At 30.6% G+C, this 14,111-nt stretch overlaps 1 protein-coding gene across 1 annotated transcript; it reads left to right on the forward strand.

Annotated features, from left to right (window-relative positions):
- Nucleotides 1-9,625: 9,625 nt before the first annotated feature.
- LOC129288921 (protein CURVATURE THYLAKOID 1C, chloroplastic) lies at nt 9,626-12,168 on the forward strand. The gene is given in 8 exon segments (XM_054925735.1): nt 9,626-9,785; nt 9,912-10,036; nt 10,716-10,816; nt 10,944-10,949; nt 10,951-11,031; nt 11,446-11,508; nt 11,691-11,728; nt 11,914-12,168. Coding segments are annotated over 7 exon segments (441 nt in total). The 5' UTR covers nt 9,626-9,785; nt 9,912-9,936; the 3' UTR covers nt 11,966-12,168.
- The last annotated feature ends 1,943 nt before the right edge of the window (nt 12,169-14,111 follow it).

Genomic DNA, 14,111 nt, shown 5'->3' on the forward strand with positions numbered 1-14,111 from the left:
TGGCGATTCAAACTAAAAACATAGCTTTGTCAGCTACCAGTCTACAACTAACTGATTCACATGCCAGCCGCTTTAGATGCAGCAACAATAATACCTGCAAACATTGACAGTTGAGTGGCATTAAGGGGGAAAAAAAGGAATATAGAACGCAAACATATTTGGACATATAGAAATTGCAGGCATAGATCCATAGCGCTACACATTCATCAAGTATTGCAAGCAGCCAAGCAACATATTTATCAGATTGTTGAACTTTTGAAATGATAAGATATTTACACTAAATTTGGTTCAAGGATAACAGATAAAAAAGTCTACTAGATGAGGTTGGCTGCATGGATCATATGATGTAATTATGCTCCATTAGCAACGTACTCTTCAGATATAATATCGTTTATCAAGAGATCCTACTCTATGAACTTTTTTGGACATCCTTCTTGATTTTTTTTAATCTCTTCATAGGCTAAAGAACTCTTCCTCAACTCTCTTAGATGTCTCTAGTGGCCTTTTAATTTCTTTTAACTTATCCAAACCACCTTATATTGATTTTCTACCATTTTTTACTTGATAGATGCCATACTAATTTTAATGTACTTTGACTTCAACTGTAGTAGCAATACAGACACAGTAAATTTTAATAATCACTCTTCTATAGAGAAAAACAAGTAAATAAGCTTCATTTTCAGTTAGTAACAAGGAATCTTTTATTTAACCTTGTAAATACAGTACAGAGGCCTTGTTTAATAGTTTACATAAGGACTCTTTATGCCAGATAATTTACTTTCAAGATAAACATTTTATTATATGAGGCTTTTTTAGCAGTTTCATTAAGACATGATTATATTACACGGGTTATTAAAGAATAGGATTTCGACTGACATATATGCAGTATTCAAGAAATTAAACAATAGAAATGGGTTATTAAACAATAGACTTTCAAGAACAGTTTATTTATCTTAATGAAAGATCCATAAAAGTGGCTCAAGCTATGATTCTAAGCCAAAAGCTCCAATTTTTTTCTTTGAAAGGGAGGGTAGGCGGCTAGATCTACATGGAAATAATCTAAGTTGAATCGCCACGAGTTGTCTTCATTTGGTGGTCGACCTTCCTTAGAGTGATTGTTGAGCGTTGAAGAACTAGATGAGTAGTCTTCTTTAAGAATGAATGTCATTGGAGGTAAGCAGATCCTCTAGATTAGAAGTTTGTTTGGATATTCCACTTTTATCAAACATTTGATCCATGCGGTAGATTGAAAATTGTGGGTGAGCAACTTAGGCATGTCACTTTATCCATTGAAGAGTCACTGACAGTGCCTGATGGAGGCCTTTGGGCTTCCTGTTCCTCTCGGTCCAATGAAAATAATTTTGGTGATCTGCAACAAAAGTAAGTCATCATGAAATGTGAATAATAATAAAACATATTTGATGCGAGAAAACATAACAAGGAGAAATTGGATATATATCAAATTTGGATCTTGAGCAACATATTCATCATCACTTCCACACTGTTATTGAAGAATCTTCTTCCAACTTGTAGCAAGGTCATTGTTTATAGCTAAACATCCTAAAAGAAAAGGAAAATGACAATTAGGAACCCCAAAGATCATTAATTATAATCAGGGACTTTAAATTAAATTTACTTTTAAATTTTTTAAGAGCACTTATGTATATGTAAAAATCACTTGAAATTTTACTAAGACTACTTTTGAAGGGCATTTTAAACTATTCATATTTTTATTGGAGTTTCAATATTTAGTACCCGTTTGGATTTCAGTTGAGTATAATAGATTATGAAAATAATTGATTAAGTGGTAGATTTTAATCATAATTGGTTATGTTATAACACAATCTGTTTAGATATTGTTTTTTTAAAATTGATTTTAATAGAATTGAAGATATTTGAATAATTTAATCAAAATTAATTTTAGCTAAATAATTACTATATAATTTAATTTTTAAATATCAAATATCAATTTTTGAGGATATAAAGTTTGAATTTTATTAAAAAAAGAGAAGAAAAAAGAGTTTGATTTTATTTTTATTAAATATGTGCTTTCTTTATAATTTTTTCTTAAGCTTTCTTTATTTTTTCCCAACGTTTTTTGACAGACTTTTCCAGAAACGCTCGGATTATCAACTTGCAGAAAAATCAATTTTTAGGCCAAAAATTGATTAACCAAAAACGTGGCTGTTTGGATAATTTGTGGAAAAATCAATTTTTTTATCCCAAAAATTGATTCTAAACCATATCCAAACACATGCTTAAGATTTTTAATTGTAATTAATGGTCTTAGGGGTTCCCTAATTGTCATTTGACCAGAAAAGGGAATCTGCAGCATCATCAGCAGGATTCCACATACCTAAGGAGATAGTAATTCAATCAGTTGAATGCATGCACTAAGATTATATAATGTGATTCGCGTATCTAGAGTTGTATGATTCATGTATTACGTAACTAGTGACCTAGCTAGTGTGCCTATATTTTTGGCCACCAAGTACATAGAGAATGAAAAATTGGTCCAAGCCAAGAAACTTACTCATGCAGTCATATCTATTGAAGATGTTTAACTAGCTTGTGTTTGCATTAATGCAATCATGGAGTTAGGAGTTGGTCATGTCTATGATTAGAAATTAACTTAGAGCCCATTTGCTTGTTGAAAAAGAATGAAATATAATAATTTAAAAAATGATTAAAATATACTCCCTCTGTTTTTATTTATAGGATAAACAATTACTTTTTTCTTGTTTTTATATAAACAAAAATCACTTATTTCAATAATTACACATTCTCTAAATTATCCCTAATAATTTATATTAACGAGAAATAATTAATGCATACTTATATTGATTAACATAAGGTATTTTAGTCTAATTTTTTAATTGTTAGATATCATTATTATGGTTAACCAACTTTTTTAAATGGTATGATACGGTTTTTTTTTATATATAGAAATGGAGGGTTAGTAGGATCAAGATATGAAGAAGAGATAAATCAAACTGTTTATGAGGGATGGACAATTTAGTTCATGAGGTTATAAAATAATAATTCTAAGCTTTGGGGTAGGTATCATGATTTTCATATTTGGGATATGTGGTATGAATTTTTTATGCTCAACACGAGGGATTGCATAATTTAGTTTATTTTGTTCTTTTTTTAATGGGTAAGAGTTAAACATACCCACAAAGTAATTAGCCACAAGCACCTAGTATCATAAAGTAATCCATAGCGTTTATGGATAGGTGTGCAAAAGTAACCAACCCTGTAATTTTGACCGTTAAATGTTGACTGTGCATGCCACATGTCAGTCTTTGTTAATGTGAACTAAAAAAGGGGTAAAAATAACCCACGAAGTCATCGACCATGAGCAAAAATATCCATAATATTACCAGAGTGTGTAAAGTGACCAATACATCCAATCTCTTAAATGTTGATCGTTTAGATGCCACCTAAGCAGAAGTTGACTATTTTTTTTTGCTGATGTAGACAAAAACTATTTCAAAATGAATTTTTATGGATGTTGATCGATCATTATATGGGTACCTATAATGTTACTCTAGTAGGTGAAATAATGACCAATCCATCAAAATCAATGCCATATGGTTTTTTCCATCACCACATATCTCGCCCCCTTCCTTTCTCTCTTTCTACTCATTTTTCTTGTCTGCAAAACCTAAGATTTAATATAGTGAGATAGGGTGTTGTAAAAATTAAGGATCGAGACTAAGCACATTTTAGCTTAGAACATTGTCACACCTTAAGCAATTACATTCATGATAGATTTAAAATTTTTAAATGACTTTTGCCACTGTTATAAACGAACAAGTAATTTAATTTGATATTCAATTAAAATAATATTTTTCTCACATGATATTCATATAATAACCAATTAACTTCTAGAGAATTTATATTTAGGAATATTTTTTTTATCTATATTAGTGAAAAAATAGTTAACTTTTGCTTAGGTGTTAGCTAAATGGTCAACATTTAAGGAATTGGATGGATTGATCACTTTAGTACCAACTTTAGCAATGTTATGGGTATTTTTGCTCCTGGCCCTATGACTTTATGTGTATTTTTGCCTCTTTTTTAATCTATGTCAGCAAAGACTAACACGTGGCATGTACAGTCAGTATTTAATGGTCAAAAGTTAGCGGTGTTTAGGTCAAAATTTAACAGTCTGGTTACTTTTGCACCCATTCATGTGATATTATGGATATTTTTGTCCTTTTCATCACTTTAGGATATTAGGTGCACGTGGCTGACTATTTTATGAGTATTTTTTTCCCTTTACCCTTTTTTAATCTATGCCATTACACTATTATAAAAAAACTTTTAATGTTGCCAGTTTATATCTGTTTTACAAAAAATCAAAGTAAAACAAAAGGATGGTATTTTATAATTTTTTGAAAGAATTTTTACCTTGGTTTTTTGAAAAGCTGATGTGAAAAACAATTTTTTTTTCAAAAGAAATTTGCTTCTTTTTCCACAATGGTTTCAAACAACCGACATGGAATATAGATACCACATCATTTTTTAAAAAACTAATATGGTATCTCAATTTAAAATTTGAAAAGTTATAAACATGACTTTTTAGACCTATTTTTCCTTAACTTTATTTTAGATTTGTGATACATACAACTCTTCTCTCTCTCTCTCTTCTTCATTTTTCACTTAAAGCTTTCACACATTTCTCCTCCCTCACCATGTTCCAGAGCCATGTTAATTGTAACATCTTGAGTTTTAATTCCTTGATTATTAAACTTAATTAGGGTAATTAAGTAAATTGAAGTGGTATGTGGCCAGAGAGGTCTAAAAATCATGTTTAATACTATTTTAAACCCTATTTATACAGGCATTGAAAGGAGAAGAAAAGGAGAGTTGAAGTTGTTATATCACACGGTGCAGGCACGTAGATCGTCCGCCGAGGCGCACAGCCATCTTTGAGCGAGGGAGGACCTCTTTGTGCTATGCAACACGACGCATGGCCATTTTTTTTGCACTTTATCAGGTGCAAAATAAGACAAAAAAGAAAGGAGAGAAAAGAGAGAAAGAAGAGGCACATCATAGCTCTATTATGGTTTAGTTAGGGATCACTTTGAGAGTATTTTAAATACTATAACACCTAAGGTAAGTATCATACTCATTAATCTCCTATTTTCTTCCACATTTATGAGTTTATAGTTAGGATTTGATAGTGAAAGTGAAGATTTTTAATCTATATAAGTTATGGATCTGAATTTGTTGACTCAAATGGAGTTAATGGGGTAGATTAGAGTATTTAAACCTAGGTATGATGAGTTTTGATGTCTTGGTTTGTTAGGCATCATTAATACCCAAAAAATTTCATTTATTAGGGTAGTTGAAAGTTGTGATGCCATTAATGAAAATTTAATAGCTCATAATGCTATTGGGAGCTAAAGGTAATTATTAACCTAATGGTTAGACTCCACCTCTTATAAAGTGAAGGTTGGCCAATGTAGAAGTAAAGATTGAGGGTTCAAATGTTTGAGTTTGTTATATTGATGGAATTAATTTGGTTGATTATAGTTTTAGCTCTTGATCACCTATTGGAGTGAAAATTCAAGCTTGAAAGCTAGTTAATTGAGAGGTAAACCTTTAACCTCTCAAAGGTTTGAAGTAACTAGGGGAAAAATTACTTTGAGTAGTTATATGTTAATTGATTATTAATTATTTCTGAATATGAAATTATAAATGCTTACATGCATGGGATGGTTTGTTTAAGTAAGAACTATATATTAGTTTCTTTGAGTGCATGAAAAAGCTATTTTTGAGCTTGAAAATGCAAGTGCAAAGTTAAGAGGATTTTACTATGAATATGCCTATATTTTTAAGAAAATGAATGGGATGATGTGTAGAAATAGTTTTTGTGTTAATAAGAAATATTTTGAAAAAATGATGAGAATACATATTTGGGTAGTGCAAGGTAGTGAGCCCAATATGGTTGTTGTAATAGTGAGTATATGAAAGTGAAAAGTAAACTCAAGTGAGTAATGATTATGGCATGATCAGTGGCGGCAGTTTGCTTAGAAATTTAGAGTAGAGAAAATTCATATGGTAATTAGGCTACCCTTCGATGCACGGGGGCTATAGCCTTGTCCCACTATTTGTCAAGGGACTATCCCATAGTTTGTCGAGAGACTAGAACCTAACTATCTCCATCGGTTCAATGAAAGAATAGCTTAGGGAATAAGACACCCTAGGGATTCGAGAATGGGGGAAGCCATGGTTCGAGAGTGAGTTCTGTAATTTTTGGTCGGGTCACACCTGAGTGAGTTCTGTAATCTTTGGTCGGGTCACACCTCATGATTGGCGGCTTGGGTATGTCAATCACATGGACGAAGCCCTAATCAATGTTAAAGCCCACAGTTTCAATATGAAAAATAAGGAGAGATAAGGTTGGTTGATTATAGCCTCAGTAATATATGACGTGTTACACGTGCTAAGTGGTGGCAAGTCGGCAAGAGTATGGGTCATGTCACATATCTGAGAATATGATGACAATGTACCTAGTTGAGGAAGCTATAAAGTGATAACTGATAAAATGTGATATATGGGGATATGTTTTATAATTTGATCTCCTTGTGCATGTATTTATTTTATAATTGATATATAACTATATAGGGTAAGTTTAACCTTAGTTACTGAGTGACTAGACTTGCCCCTCTTATTAAATACTTTTCAGGCTCTAACTTTGGTGTTGAGAGGGAAGACTAAAGAGGTGGGGAATTAGCATATTCTTACTATATGCCTCTATATAGCTTTAATCGTGTAATAGTACATCGCTTGCTAATTCTAAGATGCATATTACCTTACTTGCACTATTTGGTTGTGAAATGTTAGAATTATATTTTGAGCCCTTAGCCTTTGTGTATTTTATCATACATATGTTTATAGGGTCAAAATACTAGTGCAAGTGTAGAAATGAAGTTTTGAACATGTTTTGATGATTTGAATTAAATGCAATGCTAATTTACCTCCCCCTTTGTTTTTGGTAAATTGGGGTTGAGAAGTAAATTTCAGTTATAATGATGTTTTGTCGTTTTGGGGCTTGTGCCGTGTTGTACTATTAGTCCTAGGTCCATTAGACATGATCCAAATGTTAGGAAAAGCTTTTACACTTGTTGAGGGTTTTGGACACCTATTTTGTGTTAAAGTGTTAAAAAGTGGTTAAAATGTGTTTGAGTGTCCAACTTCCTAGTGTGACTTGTTTTAAGAGTAAAACCCGCGCGCCATTAGCTAGTACAGGAAAAGAACTTTCTGTAGACACCTAGATCATGTCATTCGAACATCGGACGAAAAATTGAGGTGAGTCAAAAGTTCCCCCCAATTCTGCTGTCAAATGACAGCAGAACCATAAAGAATCGTGCAACACACCGTCACGCGTGGCACAGAGAGCAACACGCCACGACGTAGAGTACGTTTGTCGAGGTGTATTGCTCTGTATTTTAGTGCACAATTTATTTTCAACCATTTTCGACTTCTTTCACTTCTTTGAAGTATCTCATACTTCTAAAACTTATTTTTACTTTAATATGAAAGGTTTTGATCGATTTTTAACCCATTTCTGTTTAAAAAATTGGGATTTTTTTCTTTTAGATTAAACCTTAATAATCACTCTTCGAAACTAATCCCTCGATTACCATAAGCTTTATTCATTAAATGTGTTTAATGGAGGATGAACGTTATATTATTGCCCATCATCGTTGTCATCGCTATCAATGTTTAGGTTCCATAGAGATGCATATTTCATTTTTCCTTCATTTTTAACAGAACTAGAAGAGTAAGCTTTTTCTCCTCCACTTTTGTATTTTCTTTCCATTTGAAGTACTTTTCCTTTCCTTTTCCACTCTCTTGGTCGTGGGTGATATATGGGTGCCTTGGGTGGTGTGTTGGTGGCTACCAATGCATAAGTCTTCCACTTTCATTCTCCTTCTTGTTATTTCAACTTATAGGTATGGTGTACTCATTTTCTTCCATCTTCCTCTTCTATTAGGGAGATTTTGCTAGCTCTTCTATCGTAATTCTTTATTTTTATTTATTTTTCTTAATTTTTATTGCCTATTAGTCTTGTGATTGGTTTATTTAATTGAATATATGTATAGTTTAGTATTTTTATAGATGAATTTATATCTTCAAATCTTTATATTAATTCTCAAATTTGTACTTAATAATAGTTGATTTAATTGAATATTTTTATATTTGAGTATTTTGTTAACATTGTTATTGGATTAATTATATATTTTTTATTTTTTTTAGTATTTGAACAAATATATATATATATATATATATAAATTAACATATTAGTTATAAGGAGAAAAATATTATATTAGTTAATTTTATAAATATATATTAGTGTAGTTGTAACTTGTTGTATAATAATTGTGATTTTTTTGGCTGAATGTTTATGCTTGTTATATAATCCATACAATTTAAGTTTTGGATGTACAAAAAAAAATTTAAAAAAATAAACTTTTAACAATAGTTATATGAAAATCATTGTGGAAATTTTTTTGTAATGGTTATTTGCAGATAACCATTGTAAAAAAAAAATTTACAATGGTTTTCTCCATAAATATTGTTAAAAGATCATTTAAAAAAATTATTTGTTTTTTAAAGACTTTTCATATTAGTTATATAAGTAACTGATACGGAATTGATGTGAGAAGTATTTTTCACATTGTAACTTTTCACTTCTCTCTCTTTATTTATTTTTAATAATCAATATAAAAAGCATAAAATAATTATTGTTAAAAGACTTCCTACAGTAACATTCTATTTTAGTTAAGTAAATGGTTCTTTAATGAATTTTTCAAACTATCTGTAGAACCAACCAAGTGGGCTATGAAGACAAAAATATAGCAGGACCAAGATGTGAACTTCAATTCAAGCTTTTATTTCAATACTCTAAAGATTGTTGTCTTAGTTAAGTTCATCAACAAAAAAAAAAAAGATTTAGAACTAATATGATATTGCTGTGACTATAAACCAAAATGTTGAAAGCATTTTGAGTGATATAATATTTTGACAAATATGACATTTTTATATGAAAATTGAATGCTTAATAATCACATTAGTCTCACATCTACTATCTATTAACTTACTTAACCTAAACTTACTACAAGAAGACTTCTTCAACCTAATAATGTCTCAAGTATTCTGTCGTATAAATTTTATTAAGGAAAATAAAATACAAGAATGACCTAATATAAAGTTTATGTTTAATTTCCTTTGAAATATGCTATGATTAAAGTGGCCTAAAAATGTCACGATTAAACAATATAATGATATAATGATTTTGAAGGACATGATGCTTTGTCAAATATGATGGATATTACGCTTGAACTTTATAATTATGTTTTTCTCTTTTAACTTGTTTAACATATGATTTAGGAATATCATGGAACCCTTAGTATTCTTTTGAGAACTAGAGTAAAATGATCAAGTTCTGTAGTAGCAAGTTCAAAATATATTTTTAGGAAGATGTTTAATTTAATGAATAAAGTGAGGGGGGGGTGGGAATCAAACTAAACGTTTATTCAAGTGCTAATTTTCCAGGACCAAACTAAACGGCATCAAAGGATTTCTATGGTGTGTCGTTTTGCCGTGATCCATGATAGGTATGATAGGCCCAACCTCTCAACATTTTGTGGCTGAAACGAATCGGAGGTTCGAAAGCGGACGCTCTTTTTCAAGGTGTGTGCTGTTTTGAGTAGAATTCTCTGAAACATTGCCTCTCCAAGGCTCACAAATTGCAGAAGCAGCATAAGGTAAAGCACTAATTTGCTTCCTAATTTTAGAGTTTTACTTTTGTTTTCTTTCATCTGATTGTCTCTGGCTTTGAATGAGGAACGGTGCACTAAAAAAATTTAGTATTTAATGTTTATTTTCACAAGTTTGTGCTGGAGCTTCTGACGGCAAATGGCTTCGATAACTTGTAACCTGCCGCCAGCATTACTGGTCCATGGTGGAAAACCTTTTTCAGGGAACTTCAAAAGGTCCCCTATTTCTCTTGTAACAGGTAACCTTGTCTTGGCAATTTGCTTCTCTTTCAAATGTCAATTTCTTATACATATATATATATATATATATATAAGTGTGGGGGTTTCGAATATCTTAAATCCATGTGTATTTGTTCATCTGTTTTCACTGCTTACACTTGTAGGTAGTAGCATGCAATTGAATATTAATTATGGATTTTAAGCATCGGTGGCTTATGTCCAAGTGAGTGATCTGGGGGAGATACTTAAATGTTAGTTCCAATTTCCTGTGAAATTTTGAATTTTGATGGGGATGAGTGTGTTTGGTATGGGTTGGGGAGGCTGGGAAAATGTGATCAAATGACCAAGTTGCAACCTGGGGCATGTAATTGGGAAGTTTGCTGTCTCCCAAATTTCTAAAGTTGCACAAGATCTTGGTAGAAGTGAAATTGGTGAGAAGTTGCGATTGTTTGGATCAGAAGTCTAGTTTGCAAGTGATTCTAACAGTATAATTTTAATTCAAATAGAATTCCCCATTAGATTTCTGCAGGAAAGCTGCTCTAGGAAGCTATAATGATTATGAACAGAGTCACAGTACTTTGTATTCATTTGATTACTTATAACTTGTATTGATAGGGAATGTTAACATGTTATACGTATTTTTACGTGTCATGCTTAAATTCCTTGTTTCATGAATTCTGGTATTTGCGCTCACCACAGGGAGACAGAATCATGCTGCTAGTGTGTTTACTGTGAAGGCTACTGGGGAAAGTTCTGAATCTTCAACCTCCCTTACTGTGTTTAAGTCTGTTCAGAATGTCGTGAGTTCACCACACCTTCACTCTCTCATGTCTATCTATCTATTTTTTTATCTCACTCATTCAAACACAGAAAGTTCCTTCTTGTTTAAGTGGCTTGTTTGTTTCTTCTTTGTTTATTTAAAAACAGTGGGATAAAGCCTGAGGATCGGGTGGGACTAATTGGTTTGGGATTTACAGCTGTGGTGGCACTTTGGGCATCAGTAAATCTGATTACGGTAATGCTCACTATTTTTTAATATTATTTTCGAAAATGAATCTTTCTTCTACTCTGAACTATGAAGATGTGGAAACTGTATTACAAACTATTAGATCTTACAAGTTTAGAAGTTGATAGGGACTGTGAACTATTCAATGTTAGATGTGGATTATTACATTTGAGCTGTAAATAAATGTAACTGATTGTGGTTTTTTGTACATATTTTAATCTATAACCTTCCAAGTAACCTTGAGGTATCAGGTAAAGTTTTCCACAACAGCTTTGGTGATAAACTTTTTGCTTCATGCTGTGGTCAACTGAAATTTGGTTTATACTGCTTTTCAAGCACATTAGCTATTCAGTCCGTACTTTATTCCTCTAAGTTTGCTGTTTTAGTTCTTATTGTTTTTCCCAATTTGTGATTTCTGTGTAGGCCATTGATAAATTGCCAGTTATCCCAGGTGCACTGGAATTAATTGGAATACTGTTCAGCTCAGTAAGTGCCACACTCATAATTTAGGCAGTGCTAAATAATTCTTGTGGAATTAAAACACCATAAGTTGAGATCATTCAAATTTACTGATCACTGAATCATTCTAATTCTGTGTTTTTGTCACTTGTAGATCCTTGATTAATTTACAATGACTAATCAACTCAACTTTCTCTGTTTTGATTCAGTGGTTCATTTACCGCTATCTCTTGTTCAAGCCTGATAGGTAAGAAGAATGTCAATGACCTATATTCAAGTTTCCATCAGAATCATCTTATATTAACTCACTCATGACCTTTAATAGAACCCCCATATCATGTTACATTCGTAATGAATATCTGTAAAGAAAGAAAATAAATTTTTGAAGCTGACTGTGTTTCTCTCTCACTTGAAAGTACTTTCTTGATACAGGCAGGAGCTGTTTCAAATCTTGAACAAGTCAATTTCAGATATCTTGGGTTAGTGAATTCTGCTGCCAAGGTTATGCGAGAGTGTGATTTTATGGAGATTCTTAAAGGTCCAAGTAACTTCTTTTTCTTGGAGAGGATTGGAAGACAGAAGAGCTGAGGGTTTTGTTGCAGGGCTTAAATGACTGTGCAAAGAAAAAAATGTACTTGGTTTAATGCCATTATTACATGAAAGAATAAAAAGTGTGCATTCATTGTCTCGGGGTGTCAGAAAGCTAGTTGCGTGTTTAGTTTCACATTGGAAATCGCCAATTGCATTTATCACAGTGGCGGCCAATCGCCAATTGCGTGTTTAGTTTCACATGGAAAAAATTATATATGGGGTATGTAAAAAAGGGGATGACAATCAAGGATTTTTTAAGAACATTAATTTTAATTACACACCGTGAAATTTTAAAATTTTAGTTAAAGATTATGATTTTTAATTGTGATTAAAAAATATAATTTGTAAAGTAGGATTCACTAATACAACTTGAAAATTTATGAACCCAACTTGAGAAAATTACCAACGTATATTGTGAAAATATGAAACCCTACTTAGAAATGAAATGTTTAACAAAAAGCACCATTTGAGAATTTACTAACTAGATTTGAAAAAATTTCTAATGTATATTGTGAAAAAATAAAACTCTACTTGAGAATTATTAATAAAAAGTGATTTGTCTAAATTAATGTTTTTTATTAAACAATCGATTTTCAAGTAGAGTTTCATGTTTTCACAATATACATTAGAAATTTTTTCAAGTTGAGTTAGTGAATTTTTAAGTGGCGCTTTTTGTTAAACAATTGATTTTTAAGTGGAGGTTCATGTTTTCACAATATATGTTACAAATTTTTTTAAGTTGGGTTAGTAAATTTTTAAGCAATAATACTAAATTTCACCTCACAAACTATATTTTTTTATTGCAATTAAGGACCATGGTCCTTAACTGAAATTTTAAAATTTTACAGTCTATAATTAGGATTAATGTTCTTAAAGGTCCTTAATTATCATTCTCCCTATGTAAATTTCACAATCCTGCACTCTTATTTTTAAAATTTTGAACCTATAGACTAAATAAAAAATATTTGAATTCAAAAGCTTTTTACATGTATGATATTTTAACTGGTTTCATAAATTCAAATAAAAAAATTAAACTCATTAAACATATTAAAGGTAAGGATATTCATAAGTTTAATTTGGTTTAATTTTAAGAAAAAATTAGATTGAACTTGACCAATCAATTTACTATAGTTTGGAACCTATTTGGTTTTTTTTCCCTCTCTAAGTTTGGTTTTGTTTTATTTAAATCTGGATCAAGTTTGAATTTTTTTTAATGAGATATTCTTTTTAATCATTAATATATACTTGTGTCCGCTGGTAATTTTTAATTAATAATTATTATTTGTAATGAAAAAATCTCTTGAGCACAAAAGAATATTTTTAACAATTAATTAGTATACCTAACTATTAAAAATTAATATATTATCTTTAAAACACTTAATTATAAAATTTTAAAAATTATCATAAATTGTTATAAATAGTATTTAGCTAATTGTAACTCATTTTTACTAATGATTTACAAATAATTAAATGTGAAAGGGGAACAAAACTTTGACAAATTTATAAAAATATACATAATAAATATAATAAGACTTAATTCGATTTAATTAAAATTTTTAAAAGTAAAAACTTGAATTAAATCAAACTAATTGGCTTTTTTGAAAAGAAAAACCAAACCAAACTTTATTTATAATTGATTTTAATCAGCTTATGCTAGTTCAGTTCAATTTGGATTAGTTTTGAAACCCTTAGATAATAGTTTTTTTTTCTTTCAGGCGTACACTCTATATCAACCTTATCAATACATTTTTGCCCAAATACATCCTCAATGTATTGTTTCCCAAAATGAAAAAATATATAATTTTACTTATGTTATTATATTTTTTTGCCTTATACAATTATTTTTAAAATTATTATACCATTTCTTAAATTATTAATTTTTAAATTGAGTTGTTTTGCACCCTTAAACCATGGTTTCCAATATAAAATTTAACATGCTCTTAGTCATTCAATACATGTCGAGATTGTGAACTGAAATTTCAAAGAGTAAGTATTGAAATGTATGTATAGGTGAGAAGATTTGATGCAAAGGTATAAAA

Source organism: Prosopis cineraria, unplaced genomic scaffold (assembly GCF_029017545.1).
Source record: "Prosopis cineraria cultivar Desert tree isolate PC_DT_omini unplaced genomic scaffold, ASM2901754v1 PC12, whole genome shotgun sequence".
Taxonomy (NCBI): domain Eukaryota; kingdom Viridiplantae; phylum Streptophyta; class Magnoliopsida; order Fabales; family Fabaceae; genus Prosopis; species Prosopis cineraria.